Here is a 21,373-nt window from a genome sequence, read left to right on the forward strand (position 1 = left end):
ATTGTTCAGTTAAATTGCCAAGCAAACACCTTAGTTTAATCAATTGGTCATGTGTGTACAGACATAACATATTGCGATGATCTGGCCAAAAATCTCCACAAAACAGGGCGACTCAAGAACTGAGTCCTCATGAGCAACATGCAAATATGGCTGCTCAGGGCGCTGCAGATGGGGTGCAGGCACACAGGAGCTGCATCAGACTGCTCTTGATGCAAAGAAGCAACCAAAATTCTCAAGGGGGCTAGGGATAGGGTATGAAAAATGGGGTGACAGGGGAGCTGGTACACTTTTCAGTTTGGATGGTGATAGTGCCACTAGCCAGCTATGTGTGGAATGGTGAATTTGTCTGCCACACCAGAGTTAAATGGACCATGCAAGATAGCAACAAGTGAAGCTCCCGCGGACTATCATGACTTTGAAACAGAAGGCTGAAATTGCAAGTAGATTAAAAAAAAAAAAAAAAGAAAGAAAAAAAGAAAGCATAAGGACCAAAGTGATGGTGTCTCCCATGGCCGCAACAATGGGAGAGTTATAGTTACATTATGGTGTTATGGTTTCTTTGAGTGTTTTTGTCAGTAGAAATTAACCTGTTTAATTTCTGCACAGCAAACTGTCACAGTAGTTCTGTTCCTCGCTCTTGGGAATGGGGCATTATAATATTAATGCAAAGAAGATGACAAGCAGTGTTTTGCTTAGAAATTAGCTTGCTCCTTCTTATAAACAAATTAAGTGCTTTCACCAGGATAGATTTACCTGAATTACATAGTATAATCTCTCAACTGAAACCCTCCACCTGCGTCCTTGACCCATTACCAACAAGGTTTTTCAAAGAAATATCAGGCGTGCTAATTGACAATATTCTGGACATAGTTAATTCGTCATTAGATACGGGGGTCTTTCCAGACTGTCTTAAAACTGCTGTAGTTAAACCCCTGCTCAAGAAAAATAATCTTGACCCCTCTGCCTTTGAAAATTTTAGACCCATCTCTAACCTGCCCTTCTTAAGTAAAATTCTAGAGAAGGCAGTCATTTTGCAATTAAATGACCACCTCAATAAACATGCTATTCTTGATAAATTTCAGTCAGGTTTTAGAACAAATCACAGCACAGAAACTGCACTTGTTAAAGTAGTAAATGACTTGCGGGTAAATACAGACAGAGGCCATTTATCTGTTCTCATCCTCTTAGATCTGAGTGCTGAATTTGGCACCATTGATCACAATATTCTTAGAAATCGCCTTAGTCAATGGGTGGGCCTCTCTGGCAGTGTCTTAAATTGGTTTGAATCCTACCTGGCAGGGAGAAAATTCTTTGTGAGTTGTGGTAATCAAATCTCAAAGACACATGATATCCGATATGGTGTTCCACAAGGCTCTATCCTGGGTCCGCTGTTATTCTCAATCTACATGCTTCCGTTAGGTCAGATTATCTCAGGGCACAACGTGAGCTACCACAGCTATGCTGATGACACACAGCTGTACTTATCAATAGCACCTGATGACTCCGACTCTTTCGATACACTAACACAATGTCTTACTGGTATTTCTGAATGGATGAATAGTAATTTTCTCAAACTAAATAAAGAGAAAACTGAAATTTTAGTAATTGGCAATAATGGATTCAATGAGGTTATCAGAAATAAACTTGAGGCACTAGGATTAAAGGTTAAGACGGAAGTAAAAAATTTAGGGGTAACCGTTGACTGTAATCTGAATTTTATATCGCATATTTATCAGACTACTAGGACAGCATTTTTTCACTTAAGAAACATAGCTAAAGTTAGACCTCTTATATCATTGAAAGATGCGGAGAAATTAATTCACGCGTTTGTTTTCAGTCAACTAGATTACTGTAACGCACTCCTCTCAGGACTACCCAAAAAGACATAAATCACTTGCAACGAGTGCAGAATGCAGCTGCTAGAATCCTAACTGGGAAAAGAAAATCCGAACACATTTCTCCAGTTTTGATGTCACTACACTGGTTGCCTGTGTCATTCAGGATTGACTTTAAAATACTGCTTATGGTTTATAAAGCCTTAAATAATCGCTCCATCTTATATATCGGAATGCCTGACACGTTATATTCCAAATCGTAACCTTAGATCTTCAAATGAGCGTCTCCTTATAATTCCAAAAACTAAACTTAAAAGAAGTGGTGAGGTGGCCTTCTGCTGTTATGCACCTAAAATCTGGAATAGCCTGCCAATAGGAATTCGCCAGGCAAATACAGTGGAGCACTTTAAAAAAACTGCTGAAAACACATTACTTTAACATGGCCTTTTTATAACTTCACTTTAACTTAATACTGATACTCTGTATGTTCAATTCTTCATAATAACTATTCACAGTGGCTCTAAAATGCATACTGACCCCTACTCTCTCTTCTGTTTCTTTTTCCGGTTTCTTTGTGGTGGCGGCCTGCGCCACCACCACCACTCAAAGCATCATGATTCACCAACATTGATGGACTGAAAGCCAGAAGTCTACGTGACCATCATCATCAGGTCCTTCCATGAAAACCCTAAATACAAAGAGGACTGTTTGACTTATGTTAGGTAGATTGCCCAGAGGGGACTGGGCGGTCTCTTGGTCTGGAACCCCTACAGATTTTATTTTTTTCTCCAGCCTTTGGAGTTTACTCTTATTCTATGTTAATTAATGTTGACTTATGTTTATTTTTTATTGTGTCTTCTATTTTTCTATTCATTTTGTAAAGCACTTTGAGCTACATTTTTTTTGTATGAATATGTGCTATATAAATAAATGTTGATTGATTGATTGATTGGTTCCACAGAGACTGTATATAACATTAATTCAGTTGTTTGGAGTTCTTTTAGATGTGAAAGATCAGATGTCAAACAAAAAAAATGAAAAAGCAAATTTTGCAAAAAGATGATAACAGTTAAAAGTGGCAGCACTTCCAGTTTATTTCAGCACTTAAAATAGATGGAGCAGAATAGAACCAGTGGAAGAAAGTGCAGAACGAAGAAGATAAAGCCTGTGCCCAGCTGACAGCTCTGAGTATCTTTCTAGAGTTTGCATGTCTTTATCTCATGAGGTCCTCCCACAGTTCTAAAACACCTAATTTAATTGGTGATTCTTAATTGTTCAGCAGTGAATGAGTAAACTAGTGTGTACCATGCTGCCAGAAAAGGCACAAAAAAGATGTTATGGAAAGTGGGTTACATACTATATGAAAAGAACATTCAAAACAAATAATGGCAAGATTTGGCCACCCCAAGCATGATGATGTTTTATACTTCTTTACATTTATATATATGACAGGGAAAAAATCTGAAAGGAGAGAGAGAGAGAGTAGGAAAACAAAGAACAAAATCATAAATGGACAGTAGGGAAGAACAGTGTGAATATGATGAAGAGACTCCAGATTGGACACCCACTGGCCAATTTATGTCAAATTCCTGAGTAATTAAAGAAATTGCTTTTACGCAGTTCAGACTGACACAGATAGTTAATGCCTCTGTAATTACAGGATTAAATCAAGCACTGGCTCCAGTTGTTGTGCAGCAATGTTCATAGATCAAGTCATTACATTTTTTATTAGAAACAAACACAAGTTATCTCCAACTTGACAGAATTTGCCCTAGGTAACCTGGAGTTAGACGCAAAGCCAAGTCATTTAATGCTTATAGTGTGCAAAAACACTATACGGTAACAAAGACACCTTTGTTCAAAATGTTCTAGAAATAAGTTACGAGGGTAAAATGATAATTGAAAAGCCACAGAAAAATGCACAGTACTGCCTTCAGCAATTAATGTGCTGTCCTGGCAATTTTCTATGAACAGCTGGGTATGGGTACCTGGCACAAGCAGGAAAGAAGCACCCCTGAAGGGATGTTTGGTAACACCTTTACCCACCTCTGCAACCTCAAGTCGGGGGTAAAAAGACATCACTTATCAAACAATCTGGCTCCAAACATTTTATGAGCTCAGATTCACTAAGAAAAGCTGGCACCAAGGCATTCACTATGTGCTGACAAAGTCCTTTAATTCATCAATACACCTTTCAGTCCGCAACAACATTGCAGTTTATGAAGATCTCACACACTGTACTAACCTTATCTGCTGTGCCATTCTCTTTGGAGTAGATAGCCATTAGCTCCGTGTCTTCTGTGTCCTGCTCTCCATTGGCCTGGGCTACTCCATTCACCACTACCTACAAGTCAAAAACAACAGGAAAAGGTTATTCATTTCACAATGAGGCAGCCAAACATGCAGTAAAGTTTATTCATGTGAGCATGGCATGTCAAACTTTTCTAAAGTAAAGAAGCAAAGGCAAGAAGACAAATTGCATGATGTGACTTGTTGACATCTCTGCAAGAAAAGCGGCTAAGGGTGCATTTGTGAGGTCAGGCATCAATTAGTTTGGGGATCAGTACAATAAAAAAAAAAACACATACACGAACACTATATATTGCGGATGAATGGAGGGCCCCACAGAGCCACAAACCCCAGACACAACTGACACACACACAGAGTCACAGCTTCAAATACAGGATATTTTTTATCCATAATACCTTCCTTCACAAAGACAATCACAACAACCAGGAATTCTCTTCTTTCTCTGGCTCCTCTCCAGACTCCAACTCCTGACTCCGATCTATTGAACGAGGTTGAGCAGTTCCTTTTATCTTAGACCTGAGAGTACTTCCGGTGCCATGGCATAGCTCAACGGTAGTACTTCCAGGTTAATCGGACGTTCTCCAAAGGAGGGAGTACAAATCCCTGTAGCACCCTCTGGTGGCACACCACGGATCCCAGCAGGGCTGCCTCACTGTACTACATGTCCCATGATTTATGGTGGGTATCAGAATGAGTCCCAAAGCCTAAGCATGCACATTGACCATTCTAGTTTACTGCACAGGCTGGAAAATGATGTTGAGCTTATAGGCACCGTCCTTGCCTGATTTAGTTTTATTTATCAAATTGATTCCAATATGTACAGTAATGTGCTGACGGTACTTATTATACACTGAACGGACTATGGTGCCCCGCAGGGACACTTGTACGCAGATGACACCCAGTTATACCTTTCTATTAGACCAAATGAAGTTTCTTCGATGTTGTCTTTAGTTGTGTTTGTGAATTAAAGGAGTGGATGGATGAGAACTACTTATCTTTAAATACAGATAAAACAGATATATAAATTAATAAAGGGAATGATGCCGATTGCAAAAATATTTTGTCATCACTTAACTCATCAGTTGGAATCACGAATAATTTTACTGAAACAGCCCGCAACCTAGGAGTTATCTTTGAATCTACCATGTAATTTAAACCGCACATTACAAAGTTGTCTACATGTTATCTATTGGGAAATTAAGGCATTTTCTAAATAAGCAGGATTCCGTGAAATGTATGCATTTATCTAGTAGGACTGACTACTGCAATGCGATGTTCACTGGATGGTCAAACTGTTCTTTATACAGCTTCCAGTTAATCCAAAATGCTGCTGCAAGAATTATTACAAGATCAAGAAAATACGAACACAACTCCAGTTCTTAAATCCTTACACTTGTTCCCAGTTAAGTTTACAGCCGATTTCAAAATCCTCCTTTTAACATATAAAGCCTTAAATGGCCAAGGTCCAGCTTACACTTTTCTGAACTTATCATGACCTAAAAACCAGAATGTACATTAAGATCTCAAGATGCTGGTCTGCTTATGATTCCAAAGATTAATAAAATAACAGTGGGAGGTTGAGCTTTTAGTTACAGGGCCCCTAAACTGTGGAACGGTTTGCCTCCTACTATAAGAGATGCCCCTCCGGTCTCAACTTTCAAATCCCTGCTGAAGACTCACTACTTCAGTTTAGCATATCCTGACTAGAGCTGCTGATTAACTGTACAGACTGCATCTCTGTTGTTAGTCATTATTACAAAACATGTAATATAATAGTTATAATTTATTACTAACTCTTACCTATTCTGTTTCTCTTCTCAGCACTCAAATGCAGCACTTGGTGCCACTGTCCACCTGCCAAGTTGTTTTGCCTGCCTAAGGGAAAGTAATTTCTGATGGAGGATCACAGTAATCATTGGGTAGAGGGGTTCTTTCAATGGATTGGCTGGCCCAGCACTGACTCAGTTGTGGAATGGCCAATAGGAGGAGGCAGTTTGATGGTCATGGACCTTCCAGGAATCTGAACAAATCCAAATCATATTAGGTGATATCATGTACTCTTGAATTCTGCTCTGTACTTGTAATATTTCAATTGCACTATTATATTGTATTGAAGATTACTTGTGTTCTGTTCTGTGCATTTTATTTTATTTACCCCCTTTTTTGACACCCACTGCACGCCCAACCCACCTGAACTGCCTTTCCCAAGGTTTCTTCCATTTTTTTCCCTACAAGGATTTTTTTAATGGGAGTTTATTCTTGTCAAGGCGGGGGGGCTGTCAAAAGGCAGGGCCTATTAAAGCCCAATGCAGCACTTCTCGTATGATTTTAGGCTAAATCAAAATAAATTTTATTGCATTGTATTGTATGACAGTGTTTCAGAAAACAATCATAAAAGTTAGTAGCTAAAAAAATATAAAGAAACAAATAATAAGAACAAATGAAGTAAAAATCTGACATGGAGGTTGACCTAGAAATATTCAAGCAATAGGAGGACTTGCTATATTACTTGCTACTACTATCTTGGCACCAATCTTATTCATTTTTCAATCCTAACTGTAGACAAATGACCCCCTGATATCTTCTGCTCACTTGCTGCCATTTATATTAATCTGTTACAATACACTCAGCAGACAACAGTTCACTGTGTCATCTTCTCATGTTTATGTCAATATTGCATTCGACCTTGGCACCTTGTTACTGTCTTAATGCTGCACTTTTTCTCTTATCATTGCTCATCTCTCATCAAATTCTATTCATATGTTTCTGCTTTAGTATAAACCTTACACCTACTAATTTCTCACTTTTTTGCTTGTTTGTTTTTTAGGTGTTCTCTCATTTATCCTTGTTACTCTTGTAAAGGTGGGATACCAAGTAATTCCAACAATGTCTGCTGCTAATTGTTTGCTTTTCTAATTCTGGCATGCAATGTTCATATCAAGTACTTAGTAATGTGTCACATCAGAAGCAGCAAAATTATACAAAATAGCAGTGCCCATGAAAGACAAGTATCTTTGATGGTGATGGGTGGCACTATGGAATAATGTTTGTACCAAATCAAAATAAATAAAATGGAATTTCTGAAATAAATCATCCCATGAAAAATTATACTGAAATACTGTATATAAATGAGTCACTAAATTGTGAAAAAGGCATAAATAAATAAAAGTCATCTTATTATTATGAAATACAATCTCATTATGTTATTTTGGTTCAACAATATACAGTAGTTACCTTGTTACGTAATTATTGCAGGTTTTATTTCAAAAATGCCCTTAAAGACTGTTTTATTTAACAATAGGACATTTCCAAATGGTCATTTTAATGCCAGTGCTATTTATTTCAGAAACAAAGATCCATACTGCAATAGATACTATTGGGTAATCCTTTCCTGTCGATTATTTTTGCCTCCATAGACAGCAGGCTACCAAATATTTCAAATAATAGTACAAATGAAAACGGCATGAACAAAAATGATGGAACCTTTAACCTGATGTTTTGTTGCACAACCTTTAGAGGCAATCACTGTAAACAAGCAATTCCTGGAGTGCTCAGTGAGATTTCTACATCTGTCGACAGGTAATTTGGCCCACTCTTCCTGAGCAAACTTCTTCAGCTGTGTCACTTTTGAAGGGTGCCTTTTCCATAGGTATTTCAGGATTCAAATCAGGGATCACAGAAGGTCACTTTAGAATTGCCTAATTTTTTGTTCTTAGCCATCCTTAGCTGCTCTAAGCTGTGTGTTTTGGGTCATTATCCTGTTGAAGGATCCATAACCTACAACTGAGACAGACCTTTTTGACTCTGGGCAGTACATTTCACTCCAGAAGGTCTTGATAGTATTGAGATTACATTGTACCCTGCACAGACACAAGGCACCCTGTGCCAGATGCAACAAAGCAGCTCCAAATCAAAACCAAGCCTGCCTACTCCATGTTTCTCAGTGGATATGGTGTTGTTTTCTTTGAAAGATGATTTTTTTCCTCCATTGACATAGAACTGATGTCACTTGCTAACAAGCTCCAGTCGTGTCTCTTCTGTCTCACAGAAGCACTGTGGCTTGTCAATATGCATTTTACCAAATGCCAGTCTGGCTTCTTCCATTAAGCCTAAAGTCAAATAAAATGTGATGGATGGTGCAATCAGACACTGATGGACCTTAACTTTGGAGCTCAGCTTGTATCTCTTTGAATGCTGTCCTTGGCTTTTTGTCTACTATTCTCACTATCCTTCTGCCCTTTCTGGGGTTCATTTTCCTCTTCTGACTACTGTACAATCCCTTTTAACTGGCCTCGCATTAATCGGCCGACGGATTAACTGGCCTGTTAAAATAAAATAAAATATATATGTATTTTTTTAATCCTGAGTTCTTCTTTATATGTATGTACTTCTTTCTTTCCTGGAAGGTGAGTGGTATTTTAAAACCAGCAAACAACAAAACAGTGTTCAAATTAAATAAAGTGCAGTGTATCAAAAGTCTTCTTTAAATACATAATCCATTAAAATGAGTGAATTAGTGAGAGGTTAAAATCCATTAGTAAAAAAACAAGTCCTTTAAAAACAATACAGAAGAGGTTAAAACAATGCCTGGAAGCAGTCTCTTAAAATCCACAGTGCCTTCTTCTTTCTACCTGGCGGCTTCCCTGCTTCTCCCATCGAGCATCGCAACAGGGAAGTCGCCCAACCTGCAGCTGCCTTCCACACTGGTCCAGTAGCCCTCTGACCCCTGGCTACGTCAGGCTCCATCCGAACCAAGACTTAGGTTCTTTCCCCAGCGGCCAGGCTCACACTGGGGCTAAACCAGTCCAAAGCCTCCATGACTGCTGCTGTCTTTCGACAGCCAGTCGTTTTCAATACCAGTCACTCCAGCTCCGTGATCGCTGAACTGATCGGCCACACATATAACGCCCCCTTGCTAAGCAGTGAGTGCAGCGATTATTTATTTAAAAAGTGCCTTTTGACTTGAGCTGTGGACCCGCTACACTACACTGTCTAGTCATTGTACGAGAAAAAAACCGTGTTGCGAAATCATAGATGAAGCCTTGTGGATATGTTTTTTTCAGGAACGTCGAAGAGGTACAGTATGTACCTTAGAAATATTTTTCTACATGAAAATAAGTATGCATCAGATTAACCAGCCAAAAATGGCAACCAGCCATGGGTCCAGTCCCGAGGTGGCCGGTTAAGAGGGACTGTACTGTATGTCCAGGAAGCTGGCAAGAGTTTCATGGAACAAACATCTTAATAATATTTGCAACTGTTTTCACTGGATGTCAAGTGGCTTGGAGATGTTCTTATAGCCTTTGCCTTTAACATATCTTATCTATAATTTTCCTTCTGATCTCATCAGACAACTCCCTCCTTTGCCTTCTCTGGTCAGTGTGGACACATGATTATACCAAACAGCCAAGTGACTACTTTCTCCATTTAAATAGGCTAAATGACTGATTGCATTATTGGAAACATACAGTGGCTTGCAAAAGTATTCGTCCCCCTTGAACTTTTCCACATTTTGTCACATTACAGCCACAAACATGAATCAATTTTATTGGAATTCCACGTGAAAGACCAATACAAAGTGGTGTACACGTGAGAAGTGGAACGAAAATCATACATGATTCCAAACAATTTTTACAAATAAATAACTGAAAAGTGGGGTGTGCGTAATTATTCAGCCCCCTGAGTCAATACTTTGTAGAACCACCTTTTGCTGCAATTACAGCTGTCAGTCTTTTAGGGTATGTCTCTACCAGCTTTGCACATCTAGAGACTGAAATCCTTGCCTATTCTTCTTTGCAAAACAGCTCCAGCTCAGTCAGATTAGATGGACAGTGTTTGTGAACAGCAGTTTTCAGATCTTGCCACAGATTCTCGATTTAGATCTGGACTTTGACTGGGCCATTCTAACACATGGATATGTTTTGTTTTAAACCATTTTATTGTTGCCCTTGCTTTATGTTTAGGGTCGTTGTCCTGCTGGAAGGTGAACCTCCGCCCCAGTCTCAAGTCTTTTGCAGACTCCAAGAGGTTTTCTTCCAAGATTGCCCTGTATTTGGCTCTATCCATCTTCCCATCAACTCTGACCTGCTTCCCTGTCCCTGCTGAAGAGAAGCACCCCCAGAGCATGATGCTGCCACCACCATATTTGAAAGTGGGGATGGTGTGTTCAGAGTGATGTGCAGTGTTAGTTTTCCGCCACACATAGCGTTTTGCATTTTGGCCAAAAAGTTCCATTTTGGTCTCATCTGACCAGAGCACCTTCTTCCACATGTTTGCTGTGTCCCCCACATGGCTTGTGGCAAACTGCAAACGGGAGTTCTTATGGTTTTATGTTAACAATGGCTTTCTTCTTGCCACTCTTCCATAAAGGCCAACTATGTGCAGTGCACGACTAATAGTTGTCCTATGGACAGATTCCCCCACCTGAGCTGTAGATCTCTGCAGCTCGTCCAGGGTCACCATGGGCCTCTTGGCTGCATTTCTGATCAGCGCTCTCTTTGTTTGGCCTGTGAGTTTAGGTGGATGGCCTTGTCTTGGTAGGTTTACAGTTGTGCCATACTCCTTCCATTTCTGAATGATCGCTTGAACAGTGCTCTGTGGAATGTTCAAGGCTTTGGAAATCTTTTTGTAGCCTAAGCCTGCTTTAAATTTCTCAATAACTTTATCCCTGACCTGTCTGGTGTGTTCTTTGGACTTCATGGTGTTGTTGCTCCCAATATTCTCTTAGACAACCTCTGAGGCCGTCACAGAGCAGCTGTATTTGTACTGACATTAGATTACACACAGGTGCACTCTATTTAGTCATTAGCACTCATCAGGCAATGTCTATGGGCAACTGACTGCACTCAGACCAAAGGGGGCTGAATAATTACGCACATCCCACTTTGCAGTTATTTATTTGTAAAAAATGTTTGGAATCATGTATGATTTTCGTTCCACTTCTCAAGTGTACACCACTTTGTATTGGTCTTTCACGTGGAATTCCAATGAAATTGATTCATGTTTGTGGCTGTAATGTGACAAAATGTGGAAAAGTTCAAGGGGGCCGAATACTTTTGCAAGCCACTGTATGTGATACTAAGCAAAGAAAAGAGCTAGTTCGAAAAATTACTTGAATCCAATTATATACGATCTTTTCCAGGGGATCCAACAAATGTGTACAGGCAAGTCAAGTCAAGTCAAGCTGGGGAGCATGCACTGGTATAGTGCGTTGCTGCACCCAATACACAGCGAAACAACTCAGGATGCCGGTTTACAGACCCCCAGGCAGACACGCGATCCAGTCCCAACCTCCGGAAATGACCCTCTATCTGCTGCAGCCAGGTGTTACGTGGGCGACCCCTTGGCCTGGTCCAGCCACTCGGATCCCCAACAATGAGGATCATATGAGCCGGATCACCCTCGAGGAAACGTGTCACATGGCCGTAGTGCCATAACTGACGTTCCCTCACAATACAGGTAATGTGCCTCATTCGGGACTCCATGAGCAACACTCATTCGACACAAAGTCAAACCAACAGTACCCAAGGATTTTCCGGAGAGACACAGTACCAAAGGAGTCCAGTCTTCGTCTCAGGTCACTGGATAGCGTCCATGTCTCGCAACCATATAGCAAGACAGGAAGCACCAGGACTCTAAAGACTTGGACCTTCATCCTTTTACATAGATATTGGGAGCGCCACACACCCCTTTTCCAGCGATCTCATGACCCTCCATGTTCTCCCAATCCGTCTACTGACTTCATAGGAAGAGTCACCAGAGACATGAATGTCATTGCCAAGGTAAGTAAACCTCTCAACAAGGTCAACACTCTCTCCACAAACAGACACACTACTGATGGCTGTGCCCAAGAAGTCATTAAGAAATGACCTGTTGCTCAATATTAAGAAGGCTAAGTTTATGTCGGCTGATTTTATCAAACCCGGTGAAGCTGATGAAAGATGATGAAAAGAAAGTCTTAGAAATAATGTGTTAAAAGGCCTCAGGATTAAAATCTTTTTATTGCTAGGTCACAGAACAAGTCAAGACTCTGCCATAATAACATGGCAATTTCTCACAGTAATCATTTTTTTTACAAATAAAAAAGTAAACCTGTATAGTTGGTTCTTGTGGACCTTCTACCCAAAATTCAATATATCCACATGCTTACCTTGGATGAGTTTAATGAGACTTTGATTTTTGAATGCTGTCAATACAAATAATCTCCAGGTACCCTGGCATGTGTGAACGAGAGAATATCCAGTAAATTCCTGTGCTGATTTATAGTGATTTACAGAAACTATACTGTTAGATATACAGAGTACAGTGAAACCCTTGCTTGCATGTGCTAATCAGCATGCAGCATGTGGCCACTATACTTTACTGCTAACAATGAAAGTCACACCTGTCTCTGCCATTAGTTACGTCACTCCCTTAATCACCTTATTCACTTTTGGAGGACTCATTATTTTTTCTGCCATTTTACGGATTATCTGTTTATTTGACTCATACCCATACAACTTTTCAGTTATGAGCCACACCTACCCCAATGTTTGTGCTGAACAATCACACAAACACCTTACATCTCTGGCCACCAGCCATATAAACTGCTCATATCATTAACCACTTAAACACCTAATATCTGTGTTCATTAAACACACATACATGTGACACATCATAGGCTGTACATTGACAATTATGCTAGCATAGATACTAACATTAAAAAGCCAATTTAATCCAATTCAGGGGCATGAAGGGGTCACAGCCCATACTGGGCATCAACAGGGCTATGGCAGGGGATCGGCGCTGGGCACAACAGCAATCCAACACAGAGCCCACTCACACACACTTATACAGGTCTAGTTTAGAGTCACCAATTAACCCAACACACAATTTTCTGAATGTAGGAGGAGTACCTGAAGGAAATTCCACACCGAATGAAAAACATTCAGACTCCACATGACCAACAATCAGGCTCAAGTCTACAAGTTATTTCTAACCCGTTTTTAATTAGTGTAAGACTATATATATGAGGTTTTTGATGAGGTTTTTCTGATAGTCAACATGAATAATCAAGTGTTTTTCACTCATCTTTTGGGATTTAGGATAAAGACATGAAATGGGCAATTAGATTAAATATACTGCAAAATAAGACTACAAAGATGAAAGCAACTATATATATATACAGTGGAACCTCAGTTTGCGAGCATAATTCGTTCCAGAAACGTGCTCGCAGTCCAAAGCACTCGTATATCAAAGTGAATTTCCCCATAATAAATAATGGAAACTCAGATGATTTGTTTCACAACCCAAAACTATTCATATAAAAATGATTAACACAAAATATAAAGTAAAAATACATAAAACAAATTAACCTGCACTTTACCTTTAAAAAGAATCATGGCTGGTGTGAGTGAGTTTCTAAACTCATGAGGGATTCCACCCAACGGGACGACACGTGGAAGAGTGTCCCAAAGCAATCGCAGTCTCCCAGCGCTGTAGCAGTTCGCCATATAAGCGCATCCAAAAAGATTGCAGACATGCTATAAGCGCCTGCCATCGATGGGTGATACAAGGAACATTAGAAAGATCCCGCTACAATAAATAACAGCGCTGTTGCTGTTTCAAGCTGAATAAAGCTGGTGCTGTTAAAATACTGAGACTCAGCTTCGTGTTTTGGGGCGCAAGATGGGGACTCGCACTTCACAGCAAACACGTGCACGTGCGCGTGCGCACACACACACACATACACACAAATCGCAATGCTGTAGTAAACAGTATACGCTCGTACGGATGTTGACTAAATGAGTGAGGCACACAGACTCAGACGGAGAATAGAAAACGATTGCCCTCAAGAGAAGAGAAGAGAAGAGAAGAGAGAGAGAGAGAGAGAGAGGGAGAGGGAGAGAGAGAGAGAGAGAGACGCGTGAGCGAGCGAGCGAAATAAGGAGAGAGAGACGGGCGCGCGCGAGAGAGAGAGAAGAACCATCAGCTCAGTTGTGATCACATGACGCTCAGCAGACAAAGTGTATCCATACTACTCGTATTGCTAGACATCGCTCGTTTATCATGTCAAAATTTATTAAAAAAATATAGCTTGTCTTGCAAAACACTCGTGAACCAAGTTACTCGTAAACCGAGGTTCCACTGTACAGTATATATATATCAATTAATACTTCTTGTAGTACTCTTTAATGGAAATTTAACTATATACAGGGTGGGCAAAAGTAGGTTTGCAGTTGTTCATATCGAAAAAGACATTGTGAACGGCACCCGGGCACAGACAGGCGGACATGTTGTTTCTCAAACCACCACACGTTTATTTAATACAATATTTACAAATTATGGTCACAAAGACCCCAGTCTATTTGGTCACACAGACCCTAATTACGTGCACAAAACCCCCAAACCCAAACAGTCCTGGCCACAATGCCTTGTCTTCGGGCCGCCTCCACTCTCCTCCTGAGCTTCGTCCTGCTTCCACCCGACTCCAGCTCAGTCCTTCTGCCTCCCGACTTCCACCAATCACTGGAGGGAGGCGGCCCCTTAAATAATGCCCCGGATGAGCCCCAGGTGCTTCCGCCTCTAGCCACGCCCAAGCGTGGCGGAAGTGTCGGCTGTCTTCCTGGCAGCTCTCCGGGTGCCACACAAAGTCTTCCCCCCGGCACTTCCTGGTGTGGCGGAAGTGCCGGCTCCGGGATAATTAGGCACCGGGGCGCCGCCTGGCGGTGGCCACGGGTCCCTACAGGGCTGGGCTTCAAAGCCCTGTACCCGAGGCCCCCTGCCTAACCAGGACGGACGCCCCCACTCCGTCTGGAGGAGGCACTCGCCCTCCTCCGGTCCTCCAAGCGCCCCGCCGGGCTCCTGCCCGACCGGCAACCGCACGGGATAAACCGGCATCGGGGCGCCGCCTGGCGGTGACCACGGGCCCCTACAGGGAAGGGCTTCCATGCCCTCAACCCGTGGCCCCCAACAGAACCAGGACGGACGCCCCCTCGCGGTCTGGAGGAGGCACAAGCCCTCCTCACGCCCTCCTGGGCGCCCCGGCCGGGCTCCCGCCCCGGCCCGGGGCCACAACATGCAGGTTATGATTATTATATCTTTATTGGTTCAATAGCTTTATCAACTCAAAAGAATGGCACAATGGCACAGTTCAGTTTGATACAATGTCAGAAGTGTTCAAATTGACGGCCTTGTGTACTCACAACAGTAAACCTACTTTTGCCAACCCCTATATGTGCTCTAAGATTTATATGCAAAGGGGGCTACAAAAATATATTTACTTTAAATTTCCTTAATAAGCAATTAAAAGGATCCCCATGGCAACTATATATTCAAAAGCATCAAGTGTTACACTACACAAGGATGATGGCACACTTATTTGCAGCTAAGGATTTGAAATTTTTACTGCCTTTATCATCCCACACAGCCATATATGATGACATTTACACATTTGCCTCATTGAGAAATCGGCCTTCAGAATTTGCCTGACAAGGACATTCTAAGAAGAAGAATACTTCCACGTTATATCACTATTAACAAATAAAGAAAGCATGAACGGAGTTTCAGGCTTATCTTTCATTTATTATTTGACCACGCAGCAGATGGAGAACAAGTGCATCTAGAGTACATCATGTTCCTCTGATCCTGTTCTTCCCAGGCCTGTCTGTCACCTTGTGCTTTTTAAGGCAGCTGTCTGCAGACTGCTTGTAAATCCCCACCAGGAAGTGAAAGCTGATGGGAGAGATTCAGCATATTCTAGAAGAACTGACCCTTTATCAGTCGGCAAGTGGATTTACTAAACCCCATGTAATAATTTCCTAAATTCTTCTAACATCACCTTATCCAACTCACCCATCACATGGATAAATACATTTGGATTTACTACACTGAATAGTTCTACTGTACAACAGGAACTACCTGTGGAAATGTCACAACACAAACCTAAAGGGACCATAGTAACAAAAGCAAGGTACATCCACCAAAGGCTTTGTCATGAAAGTAGAAGAAAATATATTGTATTACCTCAGACGAAAGACATGATAAGAGTAAATTGTAAACATGTACCCCACTTGGATGTAGAAAGAGGTGCATTTAAAATGCCCAGAGCTGCTTGTAGTATTCAGAATGTTACTTCCTTTGGTCATGTTTAAGAATTTTAAGATGTTCAGGTACAAGTAACACTGCAAAATTGTGTGAATATTCTGCATTAGGAAGGAGGTCTGTGTTCAAGAAAACTGAAAGACTGAAAAAGATGCAGAGGAGAAGAATATAAGATAGGCACAGGAGAAAGGTAAATGTAGAATGCCTTGTAGAATGCCTCAGTTGGGGGGACTGTTTGGAAACAAATGTTACAGGACAAGGTTACAAAATTGACCACCATAAGTGAAGAGTTCAGAACAAAATACAAGCGAGTTACCATTCCTTGGTTACAATAACCTAACTGCTAATATCAGTTAGACAGAAATTAACAAAACATTTAGACAGAAAGCTCCAGAACTCAATGTTGGCCATCTTGTTCAGCACTAGCACAAGAAACTAAACACAGAGTCTTCTGTATCCCATAACAACGCACAGAATTCTGTTTTGTAGACATTGAATTAACAGGGCAAAAAGAAACACATCATTAGTTAGAAATGTTCAGGAGGATGGGGAAAAACTCAATGTGTCCTTTAAGGGATGAAATAAGAGAGCAATAGTGTTACTAAATGAAACAGTTTAAATTAACAACTGCTTTAAACTTCTCGGGGACCCTGCACCACCTGGATTTTATCCACATTATTAAATCCATAATAGAAAAAATACAGGGACACTTCTTCAAAGTAATGTGAGATGATCGATTTGGTACTCTTCAGACTGTCACAGAAAATATCCTTACAGCAGGCATCATGGCATCAATCACCAACACATCTGAATCAGACAAAGGATTGTGATATTTAAGAGAAAAATTACCATCAACTTGAGAGATCCACACCAACCTCTCTGGCAGCACAGAATTTCTAGCCAACCCATACAACAACAGCTCTCGCCGCCTATGACATACAGCATGCCTCTCAAGAAGCTGAATACCAGGTTTAGTTTCTATCCCCAAAGGCTACTTTACATAAACATTTAAATGCAGAACCATGTATATAAGTTTTTGAAGTAAAGAACACATCCCCTCCACTGTTACCTACCACCTTCATGACATTATGTTTTACAGTACATATTATCCATTGTTACATATTTTAGGCTTTCTCCTTTGTGTATTGAATATTGTATTGTAGATTCTTTTGCCCTACTAAATGGTACTATCTTTTAAGCACCATATATAAGGTAACAATTTCATTTTTTAAACTATTCACATAGAGTAACTTATGTATGTGTAACTCTTGATTTCTCTATACAACAGAATAAACATTAGTAAAAAAATTCAGTGTAATGAAACAAGGAAAAAATGTAAATGTCAATGAATTTTACACTTTGACAATTCATTAATTTGTGGCATTAGAACAACAAATTCAGGGGGAGTAGTATTAGGGCAAGATGACTGCAACACTAACAAAAATTCCAAACAAGTATGCTGACTAGTAATGCTAAAGATTGATTCATTCAGTCTTTCATGCTTTAGAACTGGCCTGTTCAAATGGCGGCCCAGAAGCAACTTCTGCACGGCCCAGCCTGGGATCCTGCGAGAAACTCAGAAAAACGGAGAAAAACACATTTTTTTTGAGCCTTCAGAAATTCATACAGAAATTTCTACAGTAGTACAGACCATCAATGCAAACTCTGCATAGCCTAACAACAATCATCCCACAATGCATTACGTTGTTGTGTGTCTGGAAGTGGCGGTAGTAGTCTATGTTACACTGATTTTTTTTTGTGTACTAGCACCTCGGCCATGACAGCTGCACATGGCTAATTGACTACATATTAAGTGATTCTATAATCATTTGTGTGCTGAGTCTTAGCTGTATACCAGTTTCATCAAGTGCATAAGAACGTGGGATTTCGAAAATTAATCTAATTGTTACCAAAATGAAAGCCTCGTTACTGACAAGCACTGGAGAAATCTTCATACGATTAGTTGGCTATCCACTCACATGCTTTGATCCTGCAGATTAATGGCTATTACAAGGACAACGATCAGCCATTGACACTGAAAGCAAAGAACGAATTAGAAAGACTGCATTTAATGAAAACATGCAAACAGTTTGGAATTGTTTGGAATTTTCATTAAAACTTAATCAAATTAAGCATTGATTGCTTTGTAGGACTACATAACTTTTTTGTAGTATGCAGAGCTTGTTAATAACCAACTTTTAATAATCTTCAATTTCATAAATCCTGTGTTTGTAATTTTAAACTATTAATCACAATATTATATGGCACAGAATATCCGCACAGATGGCATAATAATAGCGCTGCTTCCTCGCATTAAGAAGATGTTAGGAACATGTCCTTGGTCCTCCCTGCATGGAGTTTACAAAGCGCTTTGAGTAGCGAGTAAAGTGCTATAAAAAAGTAAAGAATTATTATTATACTTGATGATTTATCAATTGCAAAATGTAGCCATTATGTTTTTTCACCATATAAACAAATCCAAAAGGACTCTTGGCCCCTATATACCTTCACAGTACCTCATACTTGATCCAAAAGCAACACATGCGTACTGCCACCTTTTTGTTTACAAAAGGCACTGCTACTCAAACATGCGGTGATTTAAAACGAGCCCTCAGTGTGCCGTAGACGTTTTAGTCATGTGTGTTAGTTACCGTTATCTCTTGTTATTGGTTTGTGCACTGATAGCTTTGATAGCACTGAGATTTATTTTTTATTCTGTTAAATACAGTTTATGATGTGCCTGGGTCATATAAATAAAATATTTATTTTTAATTCAAAAGGGAAACAAATGGTATAGCTAATATTGTGCACTTTTGTTGATTTTAAAATTTTAAGATGTGCCTGGGTCATATATGACTAAAATTTTTATCTTTATTTCAAAAGTAGAAAAAATGAATTGCTACTACCTCTGATAGCTTTTTACTGCTTTTTCTGCACTGTTTAATGTGCCCATGTCAGATGTAACCAAATTTAAAAGGGAAACAATCAATAAACATTACTCGTTTTACAATACATTAATTTGTGTTAGTTTAAAATTTGTCATTATCTGATGCTTACTGGCAGCTGAAAATATCTGGCTCAGCTAAATTTCTTAGTTTGAAAATCTGGCCCAAATGAATTTGTAATTGAACAGCCCTGCTTTGGAATTTTGTGTTTGCTACTTAAGAGTCAAAAGGGTTAAACTGATGTGCCCGATTTATGGAGTAAATGGCTTTTTGAATTTTCTGGTAAGAGGCATGTGAAAGTTAAAATGGCACATATATGGCTGTGGAGTACTCGCTTCCATATGAAATGTTGTCTGCCAACTCCTTCAAGTGGGAAATCACTGCAAAAAAGATGACTGCAGGGACCAAAAAATTTGGCAAAATAGATGATGGCCATTGCCAATAATAACAGTGGCACGTGGATGACTTTTTATTTTGTGTCAGTATGTGCTTACAGAGCAGAAGGAGCAATGAGCTACGAAGCCTTGCAGCATATTGTAGAAGTGCCATGAAACACAACTGGCATTGTACCATACAATGGCAGGAATGGTCAAACCGGCTGTCAGTCACAAAGGTGATACTGTGGGGGTGGGCTGGGTTTACGAACCAGTCAGCTCTGCAGAGCTTAAGACGGGTAACCACCAGAGCATAGAGGAAACCTCACCTCCTACTTTTGTGAATTTTACCCTCAATAGCCCCACTTTTATTTCATCATAGGCACTGCCCACTCCTAATTTCTTAACTGTTTCACTTAGAATGTAATGGAGGAAGCTTACAGGAGAGTGGTCGTCTTGCATAACTGACAACTTACATGAACTGTATAATCGCAGCAACGCTTAAAGATACAAGTAGCATTTCACTTATTAAGGTTGGTAAGCAGAAGTAGCCATCTGTTCCACCAGCCATCACTGTAAGTCATATTTTCACTGTGGCCAAAAAGGTAACTGGGCAACAGCTGTATTATGAGATAATTAGCCACATACTCGCTACCTGAGCCTGGTAGATGTGTATTTTTCCTCCTGATAATACAGAAACATGCTGTACCTTAATACAATTTGTAATTAAGGATGTAAGCGAGGATACTGAACCATACATCCTCAGTGAGTTAATTAGGAGATAATAAATAAAAAATATAAACCACAATTGGCACTTTCCCCTAGTAAGTCAATTAGGACATGTGCACCCCACCTTTAACATACAGTGCATCTGGAAAGTATTCACAGCGCATCACTTTTTCCACATTTCCTTATGTTACAGCCTTATTCCAAAATGGATTAAATTCATTTTTTTCCTCAGAATTCTACACACAACACCCCATAATGAAAACGTGAAAAAAGTTTACTTGAGTTTTTTGCAAATTTATTAAATATAAAAAAACTGAGAAATCGCATGTACATAAGTATTCACAGCCTTTGCTCAATACTTTGTCGATGCACCTTTGGCAGCAATTACAGCCTCAAGTCTTTTTGAATATGATGCCACAAGCTTGGCACACCTATCCTTGGCCAGTTTCGCCCATTCCTCTTTGCAGCACCTCTCAAGCTCCATCAGGTTGGATGGGAAGCGTCGGTGCACAGCCATTTTAAGATCTCTCCAGAGATGTTCAATCGGATTCAAGTCTGGGCTCTGGCTGGGCCACTCAAGGACATTCACAGAGTTGTCCTGAAGCCACTCCTTTAATATCTTGGCTGTGTGCTTAGGGTCATTGTCCTGCTGAAAGATGAACCGTTGCCCCAGTCTGAGGTCAAGAGTGCTCTGGAGCAGGTTTTCATCCAGGATGTCTCTGTACATTGCTGCAGTCATCTTTCCCTTTATCCTGACTAGTCTTCCAGTTCCTGCTGCTAAAAAACATCCCCACAGCATGATGCTGTCACCACCATGCTTCACTGTAGAGATGGTATTGGCCTGGTGATGAGGAGTGCCTGGTTTCCTCCAAATGTGACGCCTGGCATTCGCACCAAAGAGTTCAATCTTTGTCTCATCAGACCAGAGAATTTTGTTTCTCATGGTCCGAGTCCTTCAGGTGCCTTTTGGCAAACTCCAGGCAGGCTGCCATGTGCCTTTTACTGAGGAGTGGCTTCCGTCTGGCCACTCTACCATACAGGCCTTATTGGTGGATTGCTGCAGAGATGGTTGTCCTGGAAGGTTCTCCTCTCTCCACAG

At 40.4% G+C, this 21,373-nt stretch overlaps 1 protein-coding gene across 2 annotated transcripts in view; it reads right to left on the bottom strand.

Annotated features, from left to right (window-relative positions):
• The window catches only part of slc23a2 (solute carrier family 23 member 2), a 138,587-nt gene that overhangs the window by 30,069 nt on the left and 87,145 nt on the right, over positions 1 to 21,373 (bottom strand). For both annotated transcript variants that reach the window (XM_039768362.1, XM_039768363.1), the window contains exon 3: positions 4,081 to 4,179. In XM_039768362.1, coding sequence (XP_039624296.1) covers positions 4,081 to 4,179 — 99 coding nt within the window. The remainder of the gene's footprint in view (positions 1 to 4,080; positions 4,180 to 21,373) is intronic.

This window comes from Polypterus senegalus, chromosome 11 (genome assembly GCF_016835505.1).
Source record: "Polypterus senegalus isolate Bchr_013 chromosome 11, ASM1683550v1, whole genome shotgun sequence".
Classification (NCBI taxonomy): Eukaryota; Metazoa; Chordata; class Cladistia; order Polypteriformes; family Polypteridae; genus Polypterus; species Polypterus senegalus.